The 27,144-nt window shown below is 42.0% G+C and overlaps 1 protein-coding gene and 1 long non-coding RNA gene across 4 annotated transcripts; both read left to right on the forward strand.

The window, feature by feature from the left end:
• Positions 1 to 82: 82 nt before the first annotated feature.
• On the forward strand, positions 83 to 3,359 carry LOC309641604. Its single transcript, XR_014252703.1, has 2 exons — positions 83 to 208; positions 2,048 to 3,359. It is a non-coding gene; the product is annotated as an uncharacterized lncRNA (long non-coding RNA).
• Positions 3,360 to 7,382: 4,023 nt separating this feature from the next.
• NEMP1 (nuclear envelope integral membrane protein 1) lies at positions 7,383 to 24,487 on the forward strand. 3 transcript variants are annotated; one of them, XM_082421706.1, is made up of 10 exons: positions 8,061 to 8,183; positions 11,165 to 11,266; positions 15,154 to 15,278; positions 16,783 to 17,002; positions 18,372 to 18,444; positions 19,818 to 19,911; positions 20,573 to 20,687; positions 21,399 to 21,624; positions 22,429 to 22,602; positions 23,335 to 24,487. In XM_082421706.1, exons 3-10 carry the CDS (start codon positions 15,177 to 15,179, stop codon positions 23,516 to 23,518), a joined length of 1,188 nt encoding a protein of 395 aa, XP_082277832.1. In that variant the 5' UTR covers positions 8,061 to 8,183; positions 11,165 to 11,266; positions 15,154 to 15,176; the 3' UTR covers positions 23,519 to 24,487. The 3 variants fall into 3 exon arrangements, with proteins under 3 accessions (XP_082277831.1, XP_082277832.1, XP_082277833.1); XM_082421705.1 differs by lacking the exon at positions 11,165 to 11,266 and having other exon boundaries at positions 7,383 to 8,183; XM_082421707.1 differs by lacking the exons at positions 8,061 to 8,183; positions 11,165 to 11,266 and adding an exon at positions 8,217 to 8,429.
• Positions 24,488 to 27,144: the final 2,657 nt, after the last annotated feature.

Below are 27,144 nucleotides of genomic sequence, written 5' to 3' on the forward strand. Positions count from 1 at the left end.
TTGGGGACTGAGGTGACCGACGCTGGGCTGTGGAAGGCGGACTTGGGGATCCGGCGGGCGGGGCGAGGTCGCTCCGTGCCGCCCACGCCGGATGCACAGCCGGCCTTCTCCGCGCCCACGTACCCACGTGAGAGCCCAGCCGGCGACATTCTTACTCCCACCCCCCTTCCCCTCCGAGCGGAGAGCGGAATTTCACAACCACGCACAGGTACACAAAGACACAGAAGCGCACGGACGGGCACAGGCGCCTAAACTACGCGGACGCCTGCCTGCCGACACTCGGGCCTCGCGGTGTTGTACTTGGGAGTGTTAGGAGCGAGCCCGGAAAAGTTGTTGGAGACTCGGGGTGCACGGCTCCTTTCGCGCGTGCATCTGACTCCCATAGGGTGTGCACTTCAGGCAGGTCTGTGAGCGTGGGGCTCTGCAGGAATATTTTACATATCCTCGCGCTGTTCCCCAGCCCCAAAAGGAGTTATTTGAAGAGGCCGTTCTCGGAAACCCAGGCGTCCTTCCATCCGTGCCCTGAGTTCCCGTCGAAGTTTGGCGAACAGGAATGGGCGGGGCTTGCTAGAAGCTACCACTTAGACGCGCAGCGATTAGTCGCGTCGGGTTTTGTTAGCGCTTAGGTCAGGCAGGGGTGGGAGGGGTACCCCGCCTTTCTCTACTAGTCGCACCCTATTTGCTGAGGATGGGGACCTGCTCCTGGTGAACTGTGTGGCAAGCCTGGGAGAGGGAAGATACCCTTTCTAGGGACGTCTATTAGGGCACTTCGCCCGCAAGAGTCTAGTGGAAGATGGGCAAGGGCCGGCTGCATCCAACGTGGCTCCTTACAGAGGAGTAGGAGGGAGGAGCTCCTTCAAGAAGCCTAGCTCCTCCCCGCAACCCACCCCCCTCCCCGCTTTGTTTCTCCCAGCCCCATCTGGTTCCCATTACACTCCCGCCCACGCCTGGGAGGGCGGACGGGCGGGGGCTCTGAGCGCCCGGCCCTGTGGCTCTAGGCCCCGAAGAAATGAAAGGGGTTGGGGGAGAGGCGGCGGGAAGCGAGCGGACTGGCCAGAAGCAAGGTTCCCCCTAGTCCGAAACCTCAGCCCCGCCCGCCATTCCGCACTTCTGAGTGGGTGGCGTGGGCCAGGGCTGGTTCTACATTCCGGCCTGGCGAGGGGACCGTTAGGCCTCCGGTAGGGGCAGGAGAGGAGGGGTGCATCACTGGGGGGAATTTCGGTAGCCAAGATTCTCTTCTCCATGCCATTAAGCCCCAAACACGGGGGTGGGGAGTGATAGAAATGAGCTGAGTCCTTCGTCCCGCAACTGGAGGGTGCGGCTACACGGGGTCCCTCCGGGGGCACTCCCCGGGGGCACTCCCCGACCCCTCTTAAGTGTGTGGGCGCCCCTCCCCCCGCTCTTCTCCGGTTATTTCAGAGCCTTGGCTGCCAGCGGCTGGCCCCGGGTTTCCACGTGCCTCCCCCCCTCCCTCTGCCCACGCTCCCCGTGACGCACATCCTCCGCCCACGCAGCCTCTGCTCGAGGCGCCCCCCTCCCTCCCACCCGGGCCCCCTTGGGGTGGTGCTGAGCCCTCGGATCCGGAGGGAGACGCTGGCCCGCCCGGGGAAGAGGGCGGAATAGGGCGTGAAGCAAGGGGGCGGTAACCAACTGGGCTCCTGGCGCTTGGGTCCCGGCCCAGGAAAGAAAACGGTGGAACAGTCAATTCTGGGGCCTCAGCTCCACGGTCCTGGGGCCGCTACTAGGCCAGAGAGGGTCGAGGAGAGAAAAATCCCACGCACTGGGCCAGCCCACTCCCCTAGGGGTCAGAAGGAATCTGTTTGGGTGCGAACGTGTATCTGAGAGTGAAACTCCCGAGTGTTTGTATCTTTGTTTCTCAGGGTTGTCGTGAGGTTCAAATGAGAGGGTGTATATGAAAACTTTGTAAATTGTGAAATGTTAATAAGCAGATTTAAGACGCTATTGCCAGTTTGTGCCTCTGTATCCTGAGATTATGTATTTGTACGTTTCTTTACATCTAGTTGTGTGTGTCTCTGTCTCTCTCTAGGTTTGTGAGCCCCTCTGTGTGGATTTAAAAATATGTACATTTAAAAAATCATTGACTTGTCAAGGCCCACCAGAGGCCGAGACGCCCCCGCAGCCGGAGCTGCTGAGATGTCTGTTCTTCGCTTCCCTCCCACTCCTACCACCTCCAACTCCCCTCCTACTCCCTTCCGTTGACAACAAGGAATTTCCAGCCTTTAGCAAATGGAGAGAAACAAAGAGACCAAGACTATGAGAAACTACGGAAAAACAATAACGATAAGAGACAGGTGGGGGGAGGCTGACAAAAAAGGGGTGCGGCAAATTAAAAATCTTAATTTCTTCTCTTTTTCTCCTTGAGCCCCGTTTTCCCCAGTGTGGCTCAAGCCTACTTCCCTACCTGACTCACCTTTTTCCCTGCCCTCTCCTTCCACATCGGTGTTCTCAGAGGCACACAGAGCTGAGCAACGGGCCCCATTTAATCAAGGATTAGTTTAATGCTACACTGATCGCTTCCAGGAAGGGAAACGATCCTCAGTCCCAATTTTCCAAGAACAGAGGAAAAGATTGTGAAGAAAGTGGGTGAGGAGTGAGGAAATTGCCAACCAGAGGGATTGTCATTCCTAGGCATGAGTAGATTTTCATCCAGCAGATTGCACTGCACACTGACCCCCCCACCCCAAGTTTTCACCAGGCCAAATCCAGCTCATACAGCAAGATCTGGCTCAAATGTCACCTTCCTGGTCCCTCTCCTTCTTGTACCTCCTCTAGGCAGAATTAATTCCTCCCATCCCTCAGTGGCCCCATGGCTCTTTGTACACATTTCAATTATAGTTGCTTGTTTCACCTTTAGCCTGGGACCTCTCCTGATCTCTGGTGGGCCCTCTGAAATGAGTGAGTTGATGATGCTATTTCCAGGCCTGAGCAGCTTTGAAAAGGGCAACTGACACAGATTTTACTCCAGAGGGGGCTGAACCTGGGCAGAACTGTTCAAGTGGAGATGATTGTTTTCCATGTCTCCTTGCTTCTTAAAGTTTCCAGTGAGTCTCACAAGTCTGGTTCCTTGGCCTTCTAAAATGTCCACTAGTCTGGTAAATTAATTCATACCCAGGTGCTAAAGGTAAAACTGAAATCCTTGCTGGTAACAGAAAAATATGAATATAAAGTAATGATCCTCTTTTTTTTTTTTTTCTCTTCTGTTAACATGTTAGAGTTGTAGTCTTTGAAGGAGTACTGTCCTTCAGTTTCATCATCTTGCCAGAGATTCTTCACCTCTCAAAGACAAATAATCCTGACTTCTGCCTTTAAGGAACTCATAGACTAGTAGGGGAGGTAGACACGATTATTTTGTAGTTCCATAATAGGGGTACAAACAATGATAGAAGTATAGGGGGCAAGTGATGTCTTCTGCTTGGAGTTGTGACGGACTGGTTTAAACAGGCATCCCAAGGAGGTGATGATGCAGCCCAGGATTTTGAAGTGTAAATAGATTTCCAGGAAGAAGGGACAGTCAAATCAGAGAGAGCAGAATTTAAATTTACGTGGAAGTATGAAACAATGATATGTTTGAGAACCTAGAAATTGTTCATTATTGCTGGATGGGGGGTGCTGGTGGTTAAAAAGGAGCCCAGGGAGGTGTATAAGGCCATTTAATTAAGAATATTAGAGACCAGTGCTTCTCAAACTATAGTAAAGGACCAATTTTTAAAACAATTTCCAGGGACTTCCCTGGTGGCGCAGTGGTTAAGAATCCGCTTGCCAGTGCAGGGGACAGGGGTTCGATCTCTGGTCCGGGAAGATCCCACATGCCGCGGAGCAACTAAGCTCGTGCGCCACAACTACTGAGCCTGCGCTCTAGGGCCCGTGTGCTGCAACTACTGAAGCCCACGCGCCTAGAGCCCGTGCTCTCAACAAGAGAAACCACCCAATGAGAAGCCCGGGAACCGCAATGAAGAGTAGCCCTCGCTCGCCGCAACTAGAGAAAAGCCCGCGCGCAGCGACAAAGACCCAAGGCAGCCAAAAATTAAAAAAAAATAAATAAAAATTTATTTAAAAAACCCCCAACAATTTCCAATCACGGTAGAGTCCACTACTCTATAAAATACACTAAAAGTGAATTATTAGAAAAAAATGAAATAAAATCCCATTTTTATTAAATTCAATAAATATAAAATTTCTCTGTCAAATTGCTATCAAAGTTTCTAAATGCCTACACTTAATTTCTGAAATTGTTTCATTGCAGATTGGTCACAAACTTTAAGTAGCACTGTTGTAAAAATTTGTTTCTTTATATCTATGTTTTAGGTCATATAAGGGCAATGGACTTAATCACAGGAGATAGCATGGAAAAATAAAGACTTGGTAACATGGGAGTGACATGGTCAGATATGCATTTAGGAGTAGTGTAGAGGAAGGGTTTTATGGCTGCAAAAACAGCAAGGAGGCCAGCTTGAAGGAAACTAAAGTGGTCCTAGAGAGCAATGGCAAGGTGCTAGACTAAATCACTGGCGTGGGATGGAGAGGAAAGGACAGATTCAAAGGATAGTCAGCAGGTAAAATCAAAAGGACTTGATTGGCTAAAGGGTTGGGGGAAGAGAAGAGTTTAGGGTGACTCTTGGGCTTCTAGCTTGGGTGATTGAGTGAATGGAATGGAGCATCTTCGTCAAATATTTACCATCTGCAGTCTTTTTCCTAAATTGAGAAAGTTATGAAAACCAAAATTTTTCATATCTCATTTGACCACAAAACCCAATCTGACCTGAACTTATTTTGTGGCAGACCACCTAAACTTACATGAGGTTATTTATAGTTTCATTTATCCCACTTTCATTTATACCAATGTGGATATTCATATTTCTTATTGCAGAAATATTAATTTGCTTATGAGGTGCTGTCCCAGACCCCTTTAGGATTGCTGCCTTATATATTGTATATGTATCATATTACATTTCTAAAATCCAAAATTCTGAAACACATTTACTATCCAGATTTTCCACCCCATTTACTCATCAGTCTTGGCCTGAGTTCTTTTGGCTATTTGCATAAATCAGATCCACCTGCAGGTAATGAATATTCATTGTGTTGTGTGCTATGGAGTCTGAAGATGATTCTCAAAGTGTTTTGAGCAGTGTCCTTATTATTAAAACAAGGCTAAAAGCTTCTTGAGTGTCTACCTGGAAGTGACAGAAATCATTTGGATGATAAGGTGTGATGTGTTTAGGGACAACCAGTCTCATTACTGTACACTTTGTTTACACATTTTAACAGTCAGTGGCAGTCCAGTGGTTAGGACTCAGTGCTTTCACTGCCGGATCCCGGGTTCAGTCCCGGTGGGGGAACTAAGATCCTGCAAGCCACGCAGCACAGCCAAAACCAAAACCAAACCAAACCAAAACAAAACAACAGTGGTCAGTGATCCTCTGGAATTAGTTCCCCTGTTCTCTGGACTTTGTTCAAAACCGAAGAGCAAGCTCTGAATGCTGAGAATTTGGGACCTGGTGGAAAATGAAGTGTGTGTATGTGTGTGGGTGTGGCTGTGGCTGTGGGTGGGTGTGTGGGTGTATAAATTATTTTTTAAAACAGTTTTAGACTTGCAGAAAAATTGAGAAGATAGTACAGAGAGTTCCCATGTACCCCACATCCAGTTTCCACTATTATTATCATACATTAGTATGGTGCATTTGCCACCCTAATGAACCAGTGTTGATACATTATTATTATTATTTTTAAATTATTTGTTTTATTTATTTACTTTTGGCTGCGTCGGGTCTTTGTTGCTGCGTGCAGGCTTTCTCTAGTTGCGGCAAGTGGGGGCTATTCTTCGTTGCGGTGCGCGGGCTTCTCATTGCGGTGGCTTCTCTTGTGGAGCACGGGCTCTAGGGGTGCAGGCTTCAGTAGTTGTGGCACGTAGGCTCAGTAGTTGTGGCTCACGGGCTCTAGAGCGCAGGCTCAGTAGTCTTGGCGCACGGGCTTAGTTGCTCCGCGGCATGTGGGATCTTCCCGGAGCAGGGCTCGAACCCGTGTCCCCTGCATTGGCAGGCAGATTCTTAACCACTGTGCCACTAGGGAAGTCCCTGATACATTATTATTAACTAAAAGTCTATAGTTTACTCAGATTTCCTTAGTTTTTACCTAATTTTTTTCTGTTCCAGGATCCCATACATGATACCATATTAAATTTGGTTTCCATGTCTCCTTAGGCTCCTCTTGGCTGTTAGTTTCTCAGAGTCTCCTTGTTTATGATGACCATGAGGCGTACTGGTCAGGTACTTTGTAGGTTGCCTCTCTCTTTTTTTTGGCCGTGCAGCCCACAGCTTGCGGGATCTTAGTTCCCCAACCAGGGATTGAAGCCGTGTCCTCGGCAGTGGAAGCGCCGAGTCCTAAGCACTGGACCGCCAGGGAATTCCCTAGGTTGCCTCTTTATTTGAATTTTTTAAATGTTTATCTCATACTTAGATTAGTTTTAGGGGTTTGGGGGAGGAAAACCACAGAAATACGATTTTCTTCATACAATATCAAGGGTACATAGTAGCAACGAGCTTAATTATTGTTGATACTGACCTCTTTAGGTCAGCTAGGGGAGTGTGTGGTGTATGTATATGAGAGACATAGGATGACCACTGCAGCCAGGGGTGGCCTTGACTTTTCTTTCTGAGGATGAAATTTCTTCTCTTGCCCATGGCTCAGCCCCATTTTGACTCTTAAAAAAATCCCTTGCTTTGAAAGCTTGAACCTTACCCAGCAGTTACCTCCTTCCATGACTTCCCCCTTAACTCACTAGCCTCCATTGTCTCCAGTATTCCTACCCACCACTATCAGATCCTCTAAAAAATAAGATGCTTCAATTTCGACTAACATTTACTGAACACCTGTTATGTGCTAGGCATTCTGCTAGGCCCTCACTGTGTAAGTCATTTAATGGGAGTGCCTGATGCGTAGAAAGAACCCAGGCTTTGGGGTAAGACTTGGGTTGGAACCACAGCCCAGCCCAATGAACTATGCAATCTTAGGCAGGTTCCTTTGCCTGTCTTAGCCTTGGCTTCTTCATAAATGAAGCTATTTATCTCACAGGATGTTGTGAGGAATAAAAAAGTTTCTCTTCACATGCATTTTGCTTCCAACAAAAACTACCCTATGACCACATTTTAAAATTTGTTTATTTTATTTATTTATTTTGGCTGTGTTGGGTCTGTGTTGCTGCGCGCGGGCTTTCTCTAATTGCGGCAAGCGGGGGCTACTCTTCATTGCAGTGCGCGGGCTTTTCATTGCGGTGGCTTCTCTTGCTGCAGAGCACGGGCTCTAGGCGCGTGGGCTTCAGTAGTTGCAGTTGTGGTTCACGGGCTCTAGAGCACAGAGCTCAGTAGTTGTGGCAGCAGGAGCTTAGTTGCTGCGCGGCATGTGGGATCTTCCCGGACCAGGAATCGAACCCGTGTTCCCTGCACTGGCAGGCGGATTCTCAACCACTGCGCCACCAGGGAAGCCCCATGTAACCACGTTTTTAAACGTTAATGTTTATTCCTTATAAAACTGTCAACACAATTTTTTGTTACTTCCCTTCTAAATCATTTAGGACTTTGGAGGACACAATGTCTTAAGTTTCCCACAATGACAAGATCGTGGTGAAAAGGAAAGAAAGGAAACAGAGGGAACCTGAGCCAATTTCGATGGAAATATCAAGTTTGGTCAAGAAGGGCTCGCCCATTTTGATTTTCTATTGGTTAAGCTTACCATCAATCGCGCCAGTTGTAAATAAACTGGAGACGGAAGCATGTTGTTAAGGGGTGGGATCTTCCTGTCGCCATTGCTAATATGAGAACCAGTTTTCTAATAGGCTGAAAGCTGCTTCTTTCCGCCCTCGCGCATCAGTTGCTAAGAGGCGGGACTATAGGGTCCATAAAGGACTGAATGCTCGAAGCCCCGCCCGGCCGATTGGTTGCTAGGGGGCGGGTCTTGTAGCGGATAGGCTGCTGGCCCTGCCAGTTCCGGGTTAGTTGCCGGGGAGAGGCACGTGAGGAGGAGGCGGCGTGAGGAGGCCATGGCGGGAGGAATGAAAGTGGCGGTCTTACCTGCAGTTGGTGCCGGGCCCTGGAGCTGGGGGGCCGGGGGCGGTGGTGCAGTGCGACTGCTCCTGGTCCTCTCCGGCTGCTTGGTCTGCGGCTCAGGTACCGCCCGACGGCAGCAGCCGAGGGGGCGGGTGCCGAGGGGTTATATTTAGAAAAGTGGGGAGTGTCCCCAGGGCGTGGGCCGTTATTCTGAGGGGCGCGGGCGTGGTGCGGAGGAAGAAGCTTCATCCTTGGCGAATGGGCGCCGGCACTGAGGGACCAGGGCCCTGGGGCGGCCTGCGGGAGCTACCCAGAGTGGGGAGGAGCTTGAAGCCCTTTTGGCGGAGACGGGGAGGCCTGCACTGGGTGAGAAGCGGTCCTGGGGGCTGCGTCCTGCTGCATGGGCCTCCTCGATTTTTTTTTTATTGTTTTGTTTTATTGTTGTTGTTAAAAGGAAGGTGACCCGAGGACCGAATGGACAGGCAGAGCTGCCACTGGGAGGGGAGCGTCCCGTTCATTCAGAAAATTAGCGACACCTGAGCGTATGCTGTCAAGGACTCGGCATGGGTGGCTGAACAGATAATTATAGTTCACTGAAATGCAGTGATCTCTTTCAGTATCTTATGCCCTTGTAAGATCCTGGCTCCAACCGGCCCTATAGAACCTACCTGGAGCCGTTAAATTCCCGTTTCCAAAAACGCTAGTCAGCATCGAGTAGTTTTCTTTTGGAAATTTATTCATTCCTCAAGCAAACTTTCTTGATGCCTGCTACTGCATAATTGGCTCTGGACTGGGATGAAATTGTTTTCCTTTTCCGCTCTAATTCAGAAAACCTAGAGTGTGTTTTTAAAAAACCTCCTTCTACCCTTGTTAAATGCACAACAGAAAGATAAGTGATGTTTCCAAGCTTCCACTGGAGGGAGTAGAGACTCATGGGATTAAGGAGAATCGTATCTTGTAAACACATATGCTCTCTCACCTCTTCCGTCGTTTGCTGCCTATCTATTGCTGTCACTTATGATTATCCTTAGCTGCAGCTTTAAGGTTATCTCAGGATCCATAGAACTAGTTTCAAACTGCAGCGTCCTTCTGAAACGGTTTTTATAGGGAGAGGGGAGTAGGTAACCAAGAAGGTACTTTTCCAGGGTCAGGGCCCAGAGTAACATTTGAAGGGCTACATAATGATTTGAATGAACTTTGACCAGATGTTTAACCTTAGAGGCTGTGTATTGTGGAAATGAAAGAGAATATTTATATCAAAATGCTCCTACGTAGTCCGTGCTCAATCAGCAGGCTCAAAGTTTCTTTAATAAGGAGAGGAATGGGGACTTTTTGGCTTGGAGAAGGGTAAACTTGGGATACGTGTTCTTTATGGCCTAATAGATCATGTAGGTGGCAGCTACAAAGAGACAATCATGTAATGGAGTGGAACTTTCTAAAAGTGAGAGCTACCTAAAGAGAGAATGGAGTACTTCAAAAGGCAGGGAGTTCTTTTAGACTATTTGGCAAGTACAATTAAGTATAAGGAAGTAGCAAAATCACTCACTGTTTATTCCATTCAGAGGCAGTCCGTTAAAGCACACTTTCTTCTGGTCTGTTTCCACGTGTTTGTAATTAAAAATTTTTTTGAATTGATAATATATTCATAAACCTGTCAGCACTTCAGTTCTCTTCCCTGGAGGCCACCAGTTGCTGCCAGAGATAGTTTTCTCATTTGGGTTTGTAGCATAAACATTTTCCTATGTCATTTAAAATTCTTCATAAATGTTATTTTTACTTTCATCTTGTGGACAGATTTTTTTTTTTTTTTTTAGGATAGATTCTCAGAAATGGATTTATTCAATCAAAAGCTAAAATATATTTAAGACCCTTGAAACATCTTGCTAAAATATTTTTCTGAAAAGGTGTGCTGGTTTATACGATTATAAGCTGTATTTGCTTGTGACCCATACCCTTGCCAGCATTGGATATTCCAGACGGAAACACATTTGCTAATTTGATAGATTGAAAGTGGCATCTTAATTTACTTTGCATTTCTTGCTTTATTTGTGAGGAAGCATCTTTCAAATGTTCATTAGTTATTTAATTTTCTGTTTAGAGTTTACATTTTTTGGAGAGTGTGTCCTTTGCTCTTGGCCTATTTATTGTGATTACTGTTTATTGGAATTTTTGTGTACTTTTAAAATCAGTTGATGAACTTTTTAATATATTAAGGATGTATATTTTTATAATCTATTTGTTTATTATTTATTACAGAACTTTAATTTGTTTGCCCCCTTTATCTTTTTAAATAGAAGATTTATATTTTTTATGTGATCACTTGATTTTATTCTTTAGATTTATTTCCATTGCTTTTGTACTTAAAGAGTCCTCCAAAATTAAATTTTTATATATGTATATTTTGTGGTACAATTTAATTATTTTTCATTTTACTTTTTAATCAATGGTTAATGTTAGTATTTGGTGTGAGGTATCTAGATAGATTTTATTTTCCAAATAACCAGGCAGTTGTACCAGCATCACATAATCCTTTGCTAAGCCCACTAATTTAAGATGCTAGTTTTTAAGGAGCATTTTACGATGCTTTTAAGTATGAACTGGATTACCTCTTGACAGAAATGAATAGAGGCTATTTAAGAATTAGAAGGGGTGGTTTTTCATAAATTTTTAGGGTCTTTTCTGGTCCTCACATACCGTGAATCATTTTCATTACCTTCTACCAGTAGATGTTAAATGATCAGTGTTGTTGATTGATGAATATAAGTAAATACAAAGTTAGTAACTTTTAAGAAGCTGGTTTATGGGTAAATACAATAAGCAAGTTGTGATTCACTGAATTCCAAGGAGGCATTTTCTAAGAAGAACTAGATCTTTGTGCTCTGAAGGCATTTTTTAAATGTTTAATTCATTCTGCTTTTTAACATGCTGGCTAACTCACTTTGGGGAGGGGAAGGAAAGTGTTGTGTATGTCCTTTTGCTATGGGAAGCACAAGATTGTAACATGAGCATTTTGACAGCTTGTATATGTTTAAGGTAATTGGTTTAGTTCTATGTTTTTCTAATAATTTAAACTATAGTTGGAGTGGTGATTGTTTCCACAGATTATCCCCTGAGGCTGATTTGGTGTATTTTCCCTCTCAATGAATTTCCAAAGATGTGGCTGGCCAAGGTGCTGATTTCTGTAGGAGGTTGCTATTAGAGAGGTTTGTTTGTTTATTTACAGTGCTTTCCTTTGAATGGTGTGGAACTTGGGAAAAGGAAGAACTAGGTTTAAGAAAGTGTTGCTTGTTAAATTATTTATTTATTTGTCCGTGGGATCTTAGCTCCCTGACCAGGGATAGAACCTGTGCTCCCTACAGTGGAAGCACGGGAGTCCTAAACACTGGACGGCCAGGGAATTACCCCCAAAATGTTGCTTTTTATAAAAGTTTTATTTCTTTAGGAAAATGACATTGAAGAATTTTAAAACTGGTTTAAAAATACTGATGTCTTAATGGCATTAAGTTTTTCAAATCTCCTGTGCTATTGACATATTATTTGTATCTTACTACCCTCTTGAAAATAATAATGGGCTTAAAGAGATGTGTTATATTACTTGGTATTTTGGGAGAGAAGGAGTTAATAAAGTGTGACTCTTGGGTTTTTAAAAATTTATTTGTAAATACACTAGTTTTAAGCTTCACATAATCTTACTCTCTTACAGTCTCCAGAAGAAAATAAACTCTTGATCCATATTTGTGAGTGGGTGTTCTTTCAGTATATTTGGGCTTGCTAGTGAAACAAATGTCAGTAGGATTTTGAAAAGGTTTCATTTTATGAAAAATAGGCTTGGAGGAAATCCAAATTACTATTGAATTAAACCCTAGTGAGAGATTGATAGATGCGGTTCAGGACATATTACTCTAAAATATGGCACCTTGGCATATTGAATATTTTAAGCTGAGGGAGTTTGAGAAAACAGCAAAGCTGAAAAGTAACTCTGACCTCCCGCACTTAGCCCTCCTTCCTTGAAATAGGCCATAACATCCTCATGTGAGAGGTGTCCTCCCTATACCTGGAGGAAAGGAGCATCCTTATCTTCGAAGACAAAGGGGCATGAAGAAGAATCCTAATAAACAGGCCTTGCTCAGTTTCCCCCAGTTTACTACACTTACCTCATACTCAACCTATCGTTCCTCTGCGAACGTCCACGTTTTGTCAAACCTAGCATAAAAGTACGTGGGTCTGTTTCTTTGGGTCTTTATTTCCTTAAAGACTTTCATGTCACATAAAAGATATGAAATAAATTTGTATGCTTTTCTCCTGTTAATATGTCTTTGTCAGTTTAATTTTTGGACCCAGCCAGGGACCCAAGAGGGTCAAGGAAAACTTTTTCCTCCCCTACAATATTGACTGAATTTTAAAATATTGAGATATAATTCACATACCATAAAATCCACCCTTTCATTGGTTTTCAGTATACAGTTGATCCTTGAACAACACAGATTTGAATTGCATGGGTCCACTTATACGTGGATTTTTATTTTCAGTAAATACATACTATAGTACTACCTGATCTTTGGTTGGTTGAATCCACAGATGCGGAACTGTGGATCCAGAGGGCTGACTAAAGTTATACGCTGATTTTTGACTGAGCAGAGAGGTGGCATCCCTAACCATGGTTGTTAATGGGGCAGCTGTATTCACTGTATTGTGCAACCATCACCACTGACTAATTACAGAATTTTTTTTTAGTAGATTTTATTTATTTATTTATTGGCTGCGTTGGGTCTTCTGTTGCTGTGCATGGGCTTTCTCTAGTTGCTGCGAGTGGGGGCTACTCTTCGTTGCGGTGTGAGGGCTTATTGCGGAGGCTTCTCTTGTTGTGGAGCATGGGCTCTAGGCGTGCAGGCTTCAGTAGTTGTGGCACACGGGCTTCAGTAGTTGTGGCGCACGGGTTTAGTTGCTCCACAGCACGTGGGATCTTCCAGGACCAGGGCTCAAACCCATGTCCCCTGCATTGGCAGGCGGATTCTTAACTACTGTGGCACCAGGGATCCCCAGAATATTTTTATTACTCCAAAATGAGGCCCCATACCCCTTAAAGTTCTCTTCCCATTCCCTTCTCCTCCTAGCCCCTGACAACCACTAATCTACTTTCTGCGGATTTGCTTATTCTGGATATTTATATAAATGGAATCATTTAATATGTGGACTTTTTCTTGACTGGCTTTCATTCAGCATAATGTTTTTAAGGTTCATGTTGTAGTATGTATCAGTACTTCTTTTTATGGCTGAATAATATTCCATTGTATGAATAATACCACATTTTGCTTATCCATTGATCAGCTGATGGACATTTGGGGTGTTTCCACTTTTTGGTTATTATGGATATTGCTGCAGTGAACATTTGTGTACAGGTTTTGGTGTGAACATGTTTTCACTTCTCTTGGGTGTATACATAGGAGTGGAATTGCTATGTCATATAATAATTGTGTTTTAGTTTTTGAGGAACTGCCAAGCTGTTTTCCAGAGAGACTGTACCATTTTACATTCCCACCAGCAATGTATGAGGGTTCCAGTTTCTGCACATCCTTGCCAACACGTGGTTATTGTCCTCTTTTTTGATTATAGCCATCCTAGTGAATGTGAAGTGGTATTTCATTGTGGTTTTGACTTGCATTTCCATAATGGCTAATGATGTTGAACCTCTTTTCATTGTGCTTATTGGCCGTTTGTATATCTTCTTTGGAGAAATGTCTATTCAAATCCTTTATGCATTCTAAAAATTGGGTTATTTCTCTTTTTATTGTTGAATTGTAGTAGTTCTTTATATATTCTGGATATTAGACCCTTATCAGATATATGATTTGCAAATATTTCCTCCCACTTTGTGGGTCATCTTTTCACTTTCTTGATAGTGGCCATTGAAACACAAAAGTTTAAAAATTTTGAAACCATTGTCTAATCCAGGGTCACAAAGGTTTACACACCTGTTTTCTTCTTCTAAGAGTTTTGTAGTTTTCGTTCTTAACATTTAGGTTTAAGACCGAATTTAACTTCAAAATTAGTCTGAGCTTCACTCTAAAACCATTTTGAACTGATGGATGCCATTGCCTTTTTTATGTGTGTAACTTTGGCTTTCTAAGGTTTGTCTTTGCCTTTTCTGTGTGTGTAACTTTGGCTTTCTAAGGTTTGTTTGAGGTTTTTGTGTTTTGGGGTGTTTTGTTTATTTAAATCTACCCACCTTTATACTAAGAACCAAAGAGTTAGCTAAATTTCCCCTTAGAGTAGCACTAAATGAGTTGGTAAGTACAGTGTAGAGCAAGGAAGAAGATATTGAAATGTTTTGTGGTAAAGAAGGTAGCTTGTGCAAACTTGGGTGAGAAGATATGATAATGGTCACTTGTAAACCTTTAATTAGCTGTGATTGAATATAAATTCCTGAGGGGAGATCTGTTTTGGTAAAATCAGAGGGACTGCATATGTTTATTGGCTGCTCTTAAAACTTGAATGAAACAAAACAGCTGGAAAAAAGCAACTTTGCAGTCTTTTAGTATTTGCTTAAAGTACTCTAAATACAAAAAATGTTGCTAATTCTGTTCATCCTACTCAGGATATGGATAGAGAAAGTCACCAGATGGGGTTACTTTAGCTATGCCTTTATAAGAGAAACAGGACCTGGGTGTGAATCTCAGTTAAGCTATTTACTAGCTGTGTGACTTTGGGCAAATTACTTACTCTTTCCTAAACATCAGTTTCCTCATTTGTAAAATGGGTGTTATGAGAGTGCCTACCTTACAGCATTGTTGGGAGGGTTAAATGAGACAGACAACATACTGTCTGTCTTAATAAACACATAATAGTGGCTTTTATTATTACTTATCCTGGATTAGTGGCTATTTGTAATATTTAAATAATTACATTTGACAGAAATAAGACTGCCTTATTTCTTCTCTCATCTCAGTTTTCTTCTTTGTGTCTTAGTCGCTGATATTTTTAACCCCAGCTTTAAGAAAGTGGTCAGTTTAATTCTTTTTATGAAATGAGTTATAGTCATTAGCTTGTTCTGTTATTATACTTAATTGTTATTTTCTTTCTTTGCATAAAGCCGGAATTGATTTAAATGTGGTCATGCTTCAGGAATCCAAAGTTTATTATATGAATACCAGTCAACAATCCTGTTATAAAAATGTGCTGATCCCAAAGTGGCATGATATATGGACACAGATACAGGTAATGATTTGGAGGCTCCTGGCAGGGGCAGTTTCTGTGAATATCTGTCTGTGATCAGTGAGTACATTGACACTTTCTTCCCTTCTCACATGCAATTAAAAAAAATATATATATATATATGTATAAAATTAACAACCTTGATAAGATTATGATTATTCTTAATCTCATCAGTGTTTTCATCAGTAAAGCATTTATGCCAATTTTGTGTTCCTCTCTCTGTTTCTTTAAGTGGCCTGAGATAAACTTCCTTCCTCCTTTTACCCAAGAGACTACTTCATTCTCTTCCCCTCACTCCTTTTACACTCATAGACACACACACACACATACACCTCTCTTTCTTTTTAAAGGTCTTATGCCTTCTTTGGGCTGGAAACTGTTGTGTGCCTATCAGGATGTAAACTCTTGCCTTGCTGCTCCTGTTCTATTTTGATTCTACACAAGGTGTTGCATAAATGCCCTGAGCTGAAGTTTCCCCTTGATAGAATGACTTTGGTCTCATTTACTTCATAACACTGTTGAGCCAGAGTGTCTGGCTGTAATGATTGAACAAAATGAGTACTTTGGAAATGTTTCTGCTGCTATAAGCATAGTTACTGATAAGGGATTTGTTCACATCAAAAACATAAGAGTGGGCTCGTGGGTTTTTTAAAAAAATTCTTTTTCATTGTCTGATATAAAGATCTGGAGCACATTATAACCAACATTTACCCATAATCAGTGATTTGTGACAAAGGGTTGAACTTTTCAGCTTGTCATTATGGGAAACATTTTTGGTGCTGTTTATGCCTGGCAGTTTTCTTTTTCTTTTTCTTTTTTCTAGAAGGAACTTAACTACTAAAGGTCACAGTTTTTTGGTTTTTTTTTTTTTAAAGATAGATTGATTGCTATGTTGGGTCTTCGTTTCTGCGCTAGGGCTTTCTCTAGTTGCGGCAAGCGGGGGCCACTCTTCATCGCGGTGTGCGGGCCTCTCACTGTCGTGGCCTCTCTTGTTGCAGAGCACAGGCTCCAGACACGCAGGCTCAGTAGTTGTGGTTCATGGGCTCAGTTGCTCCGCGGCATGTGGGATCTTCCCAGACCAGGGCTCGAACCCGTGTCCCCTGCACTGGCAGGCAGACTCTCAACCACTGCGCCACCAGGGAAGCCTGGCAGTTTTCTTAATATTCTAGACCCTTGCTTTGTATGATCTCTCATAAATAGCTGTACTGGTGACTCTTTCAGCTTGGAAGTCTTTTTTTCCCCCATGTTCTGGCCTAATACTAGATTCAGATCATGTTAACAATAAAACATTCTAACAGCTGCCTCTCTGTACCATGTGCAGTGTTATTTGCCCAGTTATCTTTTAGCTGCTGTATCTCTATATTTCTCATAAGCCTGTGGAAAGCTGGCGCCATTATTGATTTAGTTATTTACTCTAAAGGTTTTGGTTTTTTTTAAAAAATTGTATTTGTGAAAATTTTAAATTCCTACTTTCTTCTTTCTCATCCTGATTTTACTTGTGTTACAGATTCGGGTAAATAGTTCCAAACTGGTCCGAGTCACCCAGGTGGAGAATGAGGAGAAACTGAAGGAGCTAGAGCAGTTCAGTATCTGGAACTTTTTTTCCTCCTTTTTAAAAGAGAAATTGAATGACACCTATGTTAACGTGGGTCTGTACAGCACAAAAACCTGCCTCAAAGTTGAGATTTTAGAGGAAGACACCAAGTACAGTGTCATTGTGACCCGGAGTAAGTCTTACCTCTGTTTTTCTGATGGATTCTATGATGAGAAGGGACTGAGCTTTGGAGGGTATAGTTAGTGAGAAAAGTCAGCCCAAGACAGCTCCATTTTGGTTCTAATTATAACCTGAATATACCACTGCTCCAAACAGTTCAGAGAGCCTCCACCCCTCATAAAACCCTTTAGGCCTAGATTTGAGACTTTACCATAAGTCATTCTGAGTACTTCCTTACCTGGAATTGTGAAGACTTGCATTCCTAATACTTCCAATGGCTCTGAGCTGATATGCCTAGTATTCTTCAGAGTAAGATAGATGTATTCCTGTCTTCTGGGCACTTATAGACAAAGACAGATGTCTTGAAATGTACAGGTCTACATTTGAAGACATGAATGGTTAACAATAAAAACTGAAGAAGGGTAGAACTGAATACCTCACAAGCAAAAGAATATATGTGGAACCATAAATAAATATGAAGATCACTGCAGTTTCAGGCTTATTCAGTCTAATTGGGAGTTTTCCCTTCTCTGAATGTGTCTGAGAAAGTTTTACAAAGAGGTGGATCATTATCCTGTTGGATTCTCTGTGACTTTTTGTCTCTCCTTGGTAACTACTGTCTTAGGAGAGTAATGTTGTAAGTAGTAGAAATGTTCCTGGGTTTTGCTACGAAATACGTTGTGCCCTTCTAACTGTCCTAGGGTTCCACAGTTCTTTGGTTGAACAGGATCAGCCTGTTTTTTGGTGTTCCTTTTGCATTTACTGATCCCTCTCACTCCTGTTCTGTTTGTGGACTTCCCCTAGACTCAGAGCTCTTGAATGTGGAAGCTGTGGGAGTGTCTGGCATGCCAGTAAGGGGTCTATGCTTGGGCCCCCGGTCCTGGGTGAGATGTGTTTGAGTGTAGGCTTTTCCAACACAGTGCTTGTGTAGTGAAGAGAGGTAGGTGGTGGTGGTGGTCAAGCAGAGACCAACAGTTAGAGAACAGCAGAGGGCCCTGACCCCAAGTTCTGGGCTAATCTGAATCCGAGCGTGTGTGATTTAAGGCCTGAAAACCAGAGTGGTGGAGACCCCTTGTGGGCGACTGCATGAAGTGCTGATGGCACTATGGCTCCATCCAAAGCAAAGCTTAGCTTCTTTTAGCCTTAGCTTAGTAGCCAAAATAAAAATAAACTCTTGAGGGAAGTACAGGTTAGACAGAGACCTAATTATACTTTCTCTTTGGAAGGGTGCCCAGGCTTTGTGTGGAATTTAAAATGCTGTTTAGGTGGGCTGTTTGCATATATTTTATTAGCTGACCAATGATGCCAACATTGTCTTTTATTCTATAATGCCTTAAATTGTTTTGTTCCCCTATTAAGCAGAAGTCTTTTATTTATTTCAGGATTTGACCCCAAACTCTTCCTCATTTTTCTCCTTGGACTTATTCTATTTTTTTGTGGTGACTTGCTGAGCAGGTAGGTTCGAAGGCTAGAGGGCAGAATGAGGAGGCTCAGACCTACCCTGCTTGACTTTTTTTTTTTAATTCATTTTTGGCTGCGTTGGGTCTTCGTTGCTGTGCACGGGCTTTCTCTAGTTGCGGCGAGTGGGGGCTACTCTTCGTTGCGGTGCACGGGCTTCTCACTGTGGTGGCTTCTCTTGTTGCGGAGCACGGGCTCTAGGCGCGTGGGCTCAGTAGTTGTGGCTCGTGGGCTCTAGAGCGCAGGCTCAATAGTTGTGGCGCACGGGCTTAGTTGCTCTGTGGCATGTGAGATCTTCCCGGACCAGGGCTCAAACCCGTGTCTCCTGCATTGGCAGGCAGATTCTTAACCACTGCGCCACCAGGGAAGTCCAACCCTGCTTGACTTTTATCATAAAGACTTGAAGTGCTGCCATTCCCTTTTCTAGGACCTTTATGGATGGCTAGGCCATTGCCTGCTTCAATAATTTAAAAAAATAATATGTGTTATAATTATTATTTTTTTCTTGTATTAATAAGATTGGTAATAATGAAATTCCCCCATTAGGTTACCCATCATGTGTGGGATTTAGCCAATACAGCACCACCCTTTCCACTGTTAGAAATGTTTAGCCCTCATTTTTACAAGGCTGTGTGTTGATGAGTTTCATGCTGTTCAGAAGTAAAGAAACAAATATCAACCACTTACTCATTTCCTGCCTTTAGGAACCTACTAGCTAGGTGAAACAGACATGTACAAATATAAAGAAAACATATAGATAACAAACATTGAACAAAGGTAGAATTAACATTAACTTTGAACACAAGGAGAATATTTGTGGAATGGTGAATGAAAGCTTACCAATTGAAGTTCAGCTGGAGCAAGGTTGGTGGAAGTTGTTCCTTATTTTGGGGATCCTGAGAGAAACTCAAAGTGAGGGAGGGATATCTGGTAGAAAGAACCTAGAAGAGGAATAGGAGCTCTCTGTTCTGTGCCCTGTGTTTGGTTTATCCTTCTGGGTAATCAGTTCAGTTCTAGTTTCCAGTGTCTACTGGGGCTCTTCCTTCTCCCTAGAGAAGCTGTGCAGTTCCCAGAAGAAAGATTCTCATTAGAAATTGCATGGGGAGAGGTACTGGGGATGGGAGCGGGAGACTAAGCAGAGGTTTATTACTGGGATATATTTGAGGGACCCTTATTGATACTAATCTTCATAGTCTGGCAGCAGCTACATTGTACTAGTCTCTTCAGTTTTCTCATCTCAAGTGTTGGGCAAATACCTGCTCTCACCTTGTACCTTTTTTCTGTCTTTTGGCTGGGTTAGTTGTCTAGTTTGAACAGTGCCATATATGAAGAATACACACGTAGTCATGAAATGAATTTTCTCTCTGCAGAAGTCAAATCTTCTACTATTCCACTGGGATGAGTGTGGGAATTGTGGCCTCTTTACTAATCATCATTTTTATGCTGTCCAAGTTTATGCCCAAGGTAAGGAGCAGAATCCTCACATGCAGTTAGGATGAGCTTGGATAGTTGAAGGATTGTTTTTTGGATAATCTTAACAGCACTGAAAATTTGCATTGATGGCTGATAAGTAAATGTCCTACTCTTTCCTTGATTCAGAAAGGTACTTTCCATGATGAAACTTGGAGCCTGATTACATACAATCTCTCCCTTTTTATTTGAAATCCTGTATACAGTGGGGGGGATTAAAGTCTTCTTCCTGTTTGTTAATTACATAGATTATATAGCCAGGCTTTTAAGTTATTTAGCATCTTATTTTCCCAGTTTTCTTTGCAGACTGTACCATTTAAAATATAAAGGAGGGACTTCCCTGGTGGTCCAGTGGTTGAGATTCCATGCTCCCAATGCGGGGAGCCTGGGTTCCATCCCTGGTCAGGGAACTAGATCCCACATGCTGCAGCTAAGACCCAGAGCAGCCAAATAAATAAATAAATATATTAAAAAATAATAATAATAAAAATAAAAAAAAAATAAAATAAAATATAAAGGACATCTTTTTAAGAGTTGTGTTTTGTGCATTTTTAGTAGGTTGAATTTTTTTTTTTTAAATCACAGTTCTATTTTGTTTCTTTTATGTATGGAAAGCCCATTGTAACTTTTTGCTTTCACTTTTACTCTTTCTTAGAAAAGTCCCATTTACATCATCCTGGTAGGAGGCTGGTCCTTTTCTCTGTACCTCATTCAGCTAGTTTTTAAAAATTTACAGGAGATCTGGAGATGTTACTGGCAGTATCTTTTAAGTAAGTGTTGTTGGTTTTGCTTTACTTTTTATATGTTTATAGGCTGTTTTAGTTAATTTGATCATGAAAAGATGTTGCTTGCTTACTGCTTACAAGAGTTTAATAGTCTATGCCATTTTGTTAACTTGTAAGAATCATAATTCTTTACTTATTTCTAATCCCTCTATACAGTTGTCACCTTCTCTTAAATTAAAATGCTGCTAGGGAGAAGACTTTAATTTGTTGGTGTTTATAAGTACATCTCTCTTTACATAATAGGCATCTTTCTGAAAAGCTGTAAATTGACTTTATAAATATAATCATATTTTAAATACACTTGAGGACCTTAAGAAGTAAAGGACTCTACAATGAACCTTATCTATAAAGCGAGAATCTTTTGGTTATAAAGATAGTAACTCTTAATCCTTTGAGAGCAGATTAATCTGGATTTTCATATACTAGGTTTTTTAAACAGACTATTTTAGAGTTGTTCAACATGTAGGTTTAATTCTCCATTTGAGAATTAAATAAATTCGGGATAGTAGAAAGGATAGAAGCTTAAAGAGATAAATATATATGAATAATGAAAAAAGTGTGAATAATTGAGTAAAGATCTTACCTATTTCCCTGGTTCAGTAGGCGCTACATAGTGAGTTTACTGCTGTTCCCCACACAGATTATTTTTACCAACTGTAGGTTAAAAAGAATATCTTCTGATAACTCTTCTCATAGGCTATGTCCTTGCAGTTGGATTCATGAGTTTTGCAGTCTGTTACAAGTATGGGCCCTTGGAGAATGAACGAAGTATCAACCTGCTGACTTGGACCTTGCAGCTGATGGGCTTATGTTTCATGTATTCCGGTATCCAGATACCACACATTGCCCTTGCCATTATCATCATTGCACTGTGTACTAAGAGCCTGGAGTACCCTATTCACTGGCTGTACATCACCTACAGGTGACTGAAAGGCAGTGTAACTTTGTACTGAAACATGCAATGTGGGATGCAGTTGCAGCAAAAGGAGACAGAGGTGTTGACCTGGGAGCCTCTTTGTTAATGCAAATTTATGGCATTATGCTTCACTTTTATTTCTTTCAAGTCTTTCTTTTTAGATTCTCTGTAGGCATTTTTACAGAATTTATAAATTCTGGTTATTTTATATATAAAATAAAAACATCTAGTAAAGTGTCATGTGTTCTTGTTACCACTGGGTGGTGCAAAGTATATCACTTTTATACCGCATGCCTCAGGTCACCTGGTTTCAGATTATTTCACACTGGCTCTCAGATTGCTCTGGGAGTCCTATTCTTAGTTTAAGATGTAATTCAAAGCATGTTGTCACTTTGTATGGTGACTATGGAATGGTCATAGGTTCTGAGGTTATCAATGTTCTTTCTGTTACAGATAGTCAAAGTAATGCCTTCAGTTCGGGGGGACCCAAGTTAATGAACCACAGTCTTACACCATCATTTCTTGTGGTTTTTCCATTTATTGGGAAATAAATATTCTGTCTGTCACTTATTGGAAAATAAGTAAATTTGTTCACATTAATGAATAATATTGACTACTCTGACTTGTCACTCATAGTCTAACATGTCAAGGGTACATTATAACTAAAGATGTCTGTAGAAGAAAGGTGGGAGCAGTGACTCTTAATGTTCAGGCTCTCTGCTGTATGCTTGACCCACTGAAGGGAGTTAGATGTAAGGGTGGATGTAGATTACTGATTAATCATTCATGATGTTATTTTGGTGAGCACAGAAAGATGTGTAATGCAACAGAAAAGACTGTGCCCCCTCGTCTTCTGACAGAAGAAGAATATCGGATACAAGGAGAGGTAGAGACCCGAAAGGCTTTAGAGAAGCTTAGAGAATACTGCAACAGTCCAGACTGCTCGGCTTGGAAGACTGTTTCTCGGATCCAGTCTCCGAAAAGGTAAATAAACTCTTTGCCAGAAGTGCCAAGTGTCTGTCAGGGTAATTATGACCTTCAGTTTTAACAGAGATTATACTTCTATTATCATTTTGTATTTGTGGCTTTGTTTTCCTTGTTCATCTAGGAGTAGTCAAGAGAAAGGTACTCATATAATATGTTAAGCAGTAGGCTGTTTTCTGATTCCTCAAAGAACTATTTACTCTAGCTTTGATTTTAGCATTGAGATGAGAAGACTTTAGTACCATATTAAGTTTCCCTTCTGATAGTTTTGCACTGCTCTCTTGAGTGTTTTTTTTAATATTTTTTTTTTTAGGAGAGGGGATCCTTTTTATTTGGAAACATGTGAAGCTTCAATTTGGAATCCTGATGGCATAAAGTGTATAGGGCCATAAACACAAATAAATGTGTAATGCCCCTTAATCTTATCAGGATTACGGATGACTAAAGGAACTTTAGCACTTCCATAACTAAAAAGGGTAACTAAACTTCCATAACTAAAAGTGCTTATTAAGCAGGATGGGGTTGCAGGAGATGTTGGCCTATGATCCCAGCTTTCCTTTTCGTCTTATTTCTTGCTTTAGTCTACTTACCTGCCAGAGTTAGGATAAGGGTGTTGGCTAGACTCAATATAATTTGAGCTGAGAGCATATCAAGGGTTTCAATTTGTTCTTATTTTGAAAGAAAACAGGACAGAAGGCAGGTTCCTAATGAGTATTATCTTCTGTTTTTCAGATTTGCTGACTTTGTGGAAGGATCTTTCCACCTCACACCAAATGAAGTTTCTGTCCATGAGCAGGAGTATGGGTTAGAGAGCATTATTGCCCAGGATGAACTCTATGAAGAAACATCCTCTGAGGAGGAGGACTCAGATTCTCGGTACCCCCCCATCACACAACAGAACAGCTTGTTGACTTAGGTGGTCGTCAGTTATTTTTATGTGGATTGGCTTGGTACCTCAATGGTCCAGGTTGCATGTGTTGCGCAATTGCTTCTCAAATCTTGGAAATAGGGTGAGATAGTGCTGAAATTCTCCCGCTGAAATTAGAGGCCTGAGTAGACCTCCCTCTGGAAATGGTCTTGGTGGTCTCTGTGGGGTCCTGAGGAAGCAGAGTGGATCAAGTATTGACTGCTTCCCAACACGTCCCATTGGTTAAGTTCTCGGCCCACCTTTATATTTCCAAAGAAACTGGATTGCCACAGCTAGCATGGCATTCCAGCTCCTCTTTGAAAGTTGATCCAGTTGTGGCATTTCAAACTCAGAAGTGATAACTGTTATATGTGAAGTAATGCTTTCAGACTATAGGCTGCATCTTTCAGAGACAAATCCACAAATCTGAGCCTCTTTTACTTGTGCTTTTATTTCAGTGACTTTAGCATAATCCTTGTTTTAACTGTTTTAAGAGGAAAATAGATTATTATTTGTCTGTCTTGTTTTTTAAGTGAATACATTTTAAAAAAATGTGACAAACTCGTTCCAGAGCCAGCAAGTGCTCCAGAGTGACAAGCCCCATAGGCCCCTACGTATTTATTAATATGGATTATCCATTAAAGCCCAAGGAGTGTTGTGCTGAGCTTTGGATTAGTTCTCACACCTATGATATTCTAAGTCCTGCCTGCAGGCCTTTCTGTAGATGAGGTCTGTTGGGGTTTTTATTATATTTAACTTTCAATTCTATTTTAAAAATAGGTTTGCATTCTTCCCTTCTAAGTCCTCTTTGCCCCCTTTGCCCTTTCAGGAAGGGTCTATTCCCTCACCTCTGAAGTATGTACATTTCAGTTTGTTTCATTTCTTATATTCTCTTCCCTTTGGTTTATAATAGGATTGTTTCTGCTGGTTAGGAGAAGTGATCTTATTTAGGGAACTTAAATGCTTTTTTTTTTTTTTTTTTTTAAATGCTTTTTAAGGTTCTCCATTTTTCCTGTCAGTGGGTCACATATCTTTGAATTGCTGTGGGATCAAGAAACTATCTCCTTTTCCTTTCCCTTCCTTTGTCTACCCATTCTACCTATTCTTTTCAGCCTTTCCGTACCACCTGTATCCCTCCCCACCTGAAGTCTGGCTAATTTGTGAGCCTGAAACTATCTATGAAGGTTCTTGATACAATGTACACGTTGTAGCTATGTGGCTGCCGCAATTTGCATTGTCAGGAGATAGACCTCCAGATAATCCTTATGCCTCTGGGTGCTTGTTCAGCCATCAGGAGCAGATGCACTTTTCTATGAACTTATTGTACTTATTTGCAATTCCATTTCTGACCAGAGGTTCATGCTGCCTTTTATCACAGTGGCATTGGTTTCACTTTCTTTTGCCATTGGAAAGTACCCTTATAAACAAGCAGTGCCATTTATGAGGGAGCAAATTCCCAAGTCTCTGTCATTCGCTTGGTTCTGTCTTTGTGATCTTCACCCTCGTACCTTGGAAAAAGCTATAATTACTTTATTCAGGAAGATAGACACTGATGGCAGGAGCACAGCATTGGACTGACTGGCTTACCATGATCATGGGGAAGGCAGATGATTTTTTAAAAAGCTATAATGACTCCTTCAGACCAGCCATTAACAGATAATGTTGAAAGGTTCTGGACTCCATTACAGTCTTCCAAAATGTCAGTTCTGAGATTCCCCTCCAGGTGGCCAGTTGATTTTTTTCTGCCAGTGTTTCCCACAGCTTTAAACTGTCCTAAACTGACAACTACCTCAGTTGGCAGCAAATAGACATATAGCAGAAAGTGAAAAATAAGCAGTATTTGGACAGATGCCATGGGTTAAAGTTGATTTATATTAGGAAACCTTTCTATCTTTGTGAATTATGTACATGGTAACATTTTATCTTTCTACAAAGAACTGTTAAGACCTCTGAAATTTACTATTTTTTGCCTCATTAATAGAAATCGAGACTTAACATATTTGAGCCTAAGCTGATTCGAAAAAATAATTCGGCTGTACAAATGGCCTCAGGATTCCCTGGAGACTTTGGTGCCTTCCCCATATAACTACTTAGGGACATGGTTGCTTGCCTCCAGTGTGACTTTTCCTGACTCATGTCTATTTCAGCAAGAAAGCATTGTGAAGTAGAGAAAGATTCTCGTCTTTTTCTGTTTAGTAAACCCCTTGTGATATACAGTTTCCATCTCAAGATGAGTTTTTCTCACTGTGTTTGAATTTGGGATGAGTAAAATCAAACTTGGTTTATTACTCCCTGTCTGGTAGTTGGAGAACTGAGCTGTAGGCAGTGGCAATGACAATGGGTCCTGCAGCATGAGAGCTGCTCTCAGACAGTGAAGGACGGTGCCTCTGGTGTGCTGTGTGTCCTTGCCCTGTCTTCCTGTGTGGCTCTGCCCCAGATGCTTCAGAGCCTCTGTGTGCCTGGAGATTGCTTGACTCCGTAAACCTTCTTTAGGAGCTGTTCTTGTCTCCCTTTTGGCCACTTAGTCTGCTGGCTCAGTCACTACTTGAAGCCACCATTTAATTTTCAGTTACAGCTCTTGCAGTTTCAGCATAGTCTCGTCTCTCAGACCGATCTCATCAAGAAGGATTGAAAGGATAACTGCGGAGTGAGCTGGACATTGGAGCCACGTCTGCTGCCATGTCAGCATCTTGCTCGGCAAATATCAAGCTGTAAATTGGCCCTAGAGCTCAGGGTCCCATCAGCATCAGAAATCTATTGCCCCTAATGGGTCCGACCAAGTTGTGTAGAGCATGACTCCCATTAATGGGAATACAAGAGCCAACTGGCCTAAAACATTTCCCCTTCACTTTCCCACTCAAATTACTTTCAGAAGACCTGTGGAACCAATGACTGATAATAAGGAAAATTTAGCAACTTTGATATCTTCTAATAAGAAATTCCTATCAGCCACTTCATCCCACCAAAACTAGTTTATTTCTCCCCCCAAATTCATGACCTTTATGTTGGTTACGGGATTTTGCTGATGATAGACTTTGAGTCCCAGTGTTCCATTTTGTGCTAATACATCCCATTTTAGGGCCTAGCCCTCTCTTCATTGACTGTGTTCCCTTCAACCCAATCCCCACTTTGCATATACAATAGAGAGTTGATGAATGAAAGGACCCAAATAGGCCAGGTAGTTCCCCCAGGCCCTGATATCCATAAAAGGCTTGGGAATGGATTATGCAGTTGCCCTCAATCTTTTTGTTGTTCCAGAAAAAACGATGGGCTCAGATGGATGCCTACGTAAAAATGGTTCCTAGCTATGTACTCATAACTTTTCTCTGAATTGAGTAGTGAAAGTTGAAGTACGAGAAAAGGAAATTAAATGTCCTTCTAGTATTCCTTTGGACTCAGGTCTGACATAAGAGATAATAATCTATATTGAAATGCCAAGAATTTTATCTGAACCAAGGAGAGGACAGTTTGACAGATTTATTATGCCTTCATGTTACATAGGCACTGAAACCAAGTAATAAACATAAAATAGCCATTGCACAAGGCAAATGCACCTAAAACCTTTTGTTTATGTTTTGATGTAGCAGAAATTGATTTTTAGGGAAACCTATGCAATTGTGGTGTTCCAGGGGTAT

The sequence above is a fragment of the Balaenoptera physalus genome (genome assembly GCF_965194825.1).
Source record: "Balaenoptera physalus genome assembly, chromosome: 13".
NCBI classification, from domain to species: Eukaryota; Metazoa; Chordata; class Mammalia; order Artiodactyla; family Balaenopteridae; genus Balaenoptera; species Balaenoptera physalus.

Bases quoted from the DNA above. Each gene is read 5' to 3' on its own strand.
- NEMP1 (XM_082421705.1), top strand. From the start codon at position 8,057: ATGGCGGGAGGAATGAAAGTGGCGGTCTTACCTGCAGTTGGTGCCGGG. The intron at 8,184-15,153 runs GTACCGCCCGAC...CTTTGCATAAAG, and splicing joins CTGCTTGGTCTGCGGCTCAG to CCGGAATTGATTTAAATGTG. The intron at 18,445-19,817 runs GTAGGTTCGAAG...TTCTCTCTGCAG, and splicing joins TGTGGTGACTTGCTGAGCAG to AAGTCAAATCTTCTACTATT.